The following is a 2902-nucleotide window of genomic DNA, read 5'->3' as shown; positions in this document are numbered from 1 at the left end:
TATATATATACATACATAACAGGCCACGACACATGGACGTTCACATTCATCTTTTAATGTCAATTTCAAACCAGCCATTCCTAATCATCATTTAGCCTGGAAAATTGAAAATGTGACTTTTTAAAATCCCTACTTATTGTATAAATCTATTCTAAGCAACAACATATATATATATATTTTTTTGGTAAGTAAAAGTATTAAGTAAAAGTAACCATCTGTACCTTCAAACATGCGCTTACAAGCCTGAAAGAGCAAAGAACTTCAGCACAGTTTGCGTATTTTGATGTAACAGCAGGGTTTTACTGTTGTGGTTTAAACACTAATTTATATTGAGTAATTTGTTTAATGATTTGATTATTTCCTCCACTGAATAGCCTATTGTCTTATTCACAAAAGTCCGAAATCAATCCTACGAGTAAAGTCGACCACAAATACACAACTCTTTCAAATATACTTAAACATTTCTGTCTGATGAGGAGGCAAAAAAAGTTTCTCATGCACATTTTTTGAAAAACACATTAAAAAAACATTACAAGTGCCCAGCAATTTAACCCCTACTTACTCCTCCAAACAACAACAACAACAACAACAACTGTATACAAGAATAACATGTAAATCAACACAAAATACAATACCACACAAAATGCTTGGAATCTTTTCGGGTCGCATACCCTGTTAGATTCAAAAGCCCAAAGAAAAATACTTAAACAGAGATTTAAATATGAAGTAACTCATAGCAACAGTGGACAGTTGATAGCATTAACTTGGTAACTTTGCATCAATTCTGTTTACCAAGCATGCATGTGGTGACTGTGGAAAGGAAAACTCCCTTTCAAAAAGAAGAAAACTCCAGCAGAACCTGTTTCGAAGTGGAAGATTGGCAAGACAAAGCAGACATACAAAGACACAAGCGATGACCCAGGAGTATTCTGTTTAAAAACAATCTGAAATCAAGATGTGTTTCAGTTATTGGTGTGAAACTGTGGAATGAATTGAATGATGATTTTAAGTTATGTCCTTTCTTGGTGAGCTTCAAAAGAGCTCTAAAATATAAAATGATAACATCTTACGCTGTAAAGTAGATTTATAGACTTATATATGTATTGTTAAGATATCTTGGTAGGTTGTTGTATAAAATAGGGTAGGCACGAACAAGCTTGGCTTCAGCCTATTCCTTCTTTGGTAAATTATGGGTTTGTTTATTGTTGTTTTGTTTGTGTCGTGTGTTTAATGTGGGTAATTTACCAAAATAAAGTATTGATTGATTGATAAGATTTTAGATAGTTTAAAAAAACACACACACACACACACATTGCTACCGCTTATTAACTTGTTCTGTCAGATAAAAACAAATGACTTTATTCTGTGATATGTTGACATTACACTGATTAGATAGATAGAGATAGATAGATAGATAGATAGATAGATAGATAGATAGATAGATAGATAGATAGATAGATAGATGTTAAGTGCGCTTACCTTTTTTGTCTAAATAAGTTAGGAATATTGCAGTGTCTGCAGGGACACTCGTATGGCTTAATGTGACAAACTAATTCTTATTGAATTATTCAAATGTGGCTGCAATTTGCGATAATATTAAACTGAGACAAAATTCATTCAGGTTCACATGACACAGTAGGTATTGCACGGTGGAGTAAACCGACAGAGCTGGTTCTGGCTGCACCTTTCAGCCAGAAAAAAAATCCTCAAGGGTTTGGCTGCAAAGGGGAGAGAAAGATGGCAAGTTGTTGGCATAGCAGGCCTCAGAGTTCAACAGCTATGCCAACATCTTGCCTTCCTTCGGGACCCACGTTAAAGAGGAAGCAAAGCGCTGAAAGTTTCCCTCCTGAAAGATCCAGACTCATCTTTCATCCAGATTGGAGGGGTGGAGAGGTGGTGGGGTGGGGAGGAGGGTTCAAACTGAGCGACATTTTAGAGCGACGTGAAAACAAAAAAAAAAAGGTGGAGAGCCAGGAACAACGAGATCCACGTCAAATCTGAACCTTGGCGAGAGAGAAAGCTTACTCCATCTTCATGGTTTTACGCGCGCCCTGAAGTATAATCCAAATCTTTTATTTATAATGCGGATCATTTTAAGTGTAATAAAAAAAAAAGAGAAAACAACAGCAAAATACACTCCAAATTTGCGCAAAAAAAAGAAAAAAAAAAGAAGAAGTTCTGAATTGGAAGTTATTCCCACCTGCGCGCATGGATTAGTAACGCATCAGCCTGTTGATTCGAGAGAACCAACAGGACATCAGTCCTCTCCTAATGTCCTAAGTCCTTGTGTGGAAGCGCAAAGCAGGCATGTCCGCCTGTCCTCCGCCTGGCAGGGGGTGTCAGCTGAGCGACTGCGGCACTGACTGCGCAGAGCTGGAAGGAGGTGTGCTTTTAAGCCATGTGGAGGCTTCCGCCAAAGGGTGGGGAAAAAAAAGAATAAAAAAAAAAGGGGCGCTGTCAAGGAACCCCATTGGTCAAGAAGGACCATTACATGAAAGGACCGTTGAAGACAAAATACAAGAAAAAGAAAAAAAAAAGAAAGAAAGAAAAACTTTTCAAACCTGTCAGGAACGAAAAGTTCCCCGGGCGTTTCTAACTAATTCCACAGGTAGATCGTTCCGTAAACACAAACCTCTGTTCACCAGAACTCTAAGCACGCAAAAATAACTAATAAAAAGCATATAAATAAATGAAAAAAAAAAATCAAACGGGCTGGGCTTGATAGTAAATGACTCAGAATGATTCAAAACCCCGTCTAGACCAGAATTAGGGTGATGGCCACCCAAAACATGATCATCAGATGGTGAGCAAACTGTGACTGCGGGCTTTTTAGACAACCTTGTGGTCTAAAAATAAATTTTAAAAAAATCTGTAAAATAGTCAAATGTCCATGAATAAAAAC

At 37.3% G+C, this 2902-nt stretch overlaps 1 protein-coding gene across 1 annotated transcript in view; it reads right to left on the bottom strand.

Moving 5' to 3' along the window:
- The window catches only part of sepsecs (Sep (O-phosphoserine) tRNA:Sec (selenocysteine) tRNA synthase), an 18731-nt gene extending 16418 nt beyond the window's left edge, over positions 1-2313 (bottom strand). Inside the window, exon 1 of the mRNA XM_015031001.1 lies at positions 2201-2313. Within this exon, the coding sequence (XP_014886487.1) occupies positions 2201-2210 (10 nt within the window). The 5' untranslated portion in view covers positions 2211-2313. The remainder of the gene's footprint in view (positions 1-2200) is intronic.
- Between the last annotated feature and the right edge of the window lie 589 nt (positions 2314-2902).

The sequence above is a fragment of the Poecilia latipinna genome, unplaced genomic scaffold, assembly GCF_001443285.1.
Source record: "Poecilia latipinna isolate Pla-1442-1.1 unplaced genomic scaffold, P_latipinna-1.0 Scaffold197, whole genome shotgun sequence".
NCBI lineage: Eukaryota > Metazoa > Chordata > Actinopteri > Cyprinodontiformes > Poeciliidae > Poecilia > Poecilia latipinna.
Note: the sequence above shows the minus strand (reverse complement) of the source record. Positions and strands in the feature narration are given on the sequence as shown.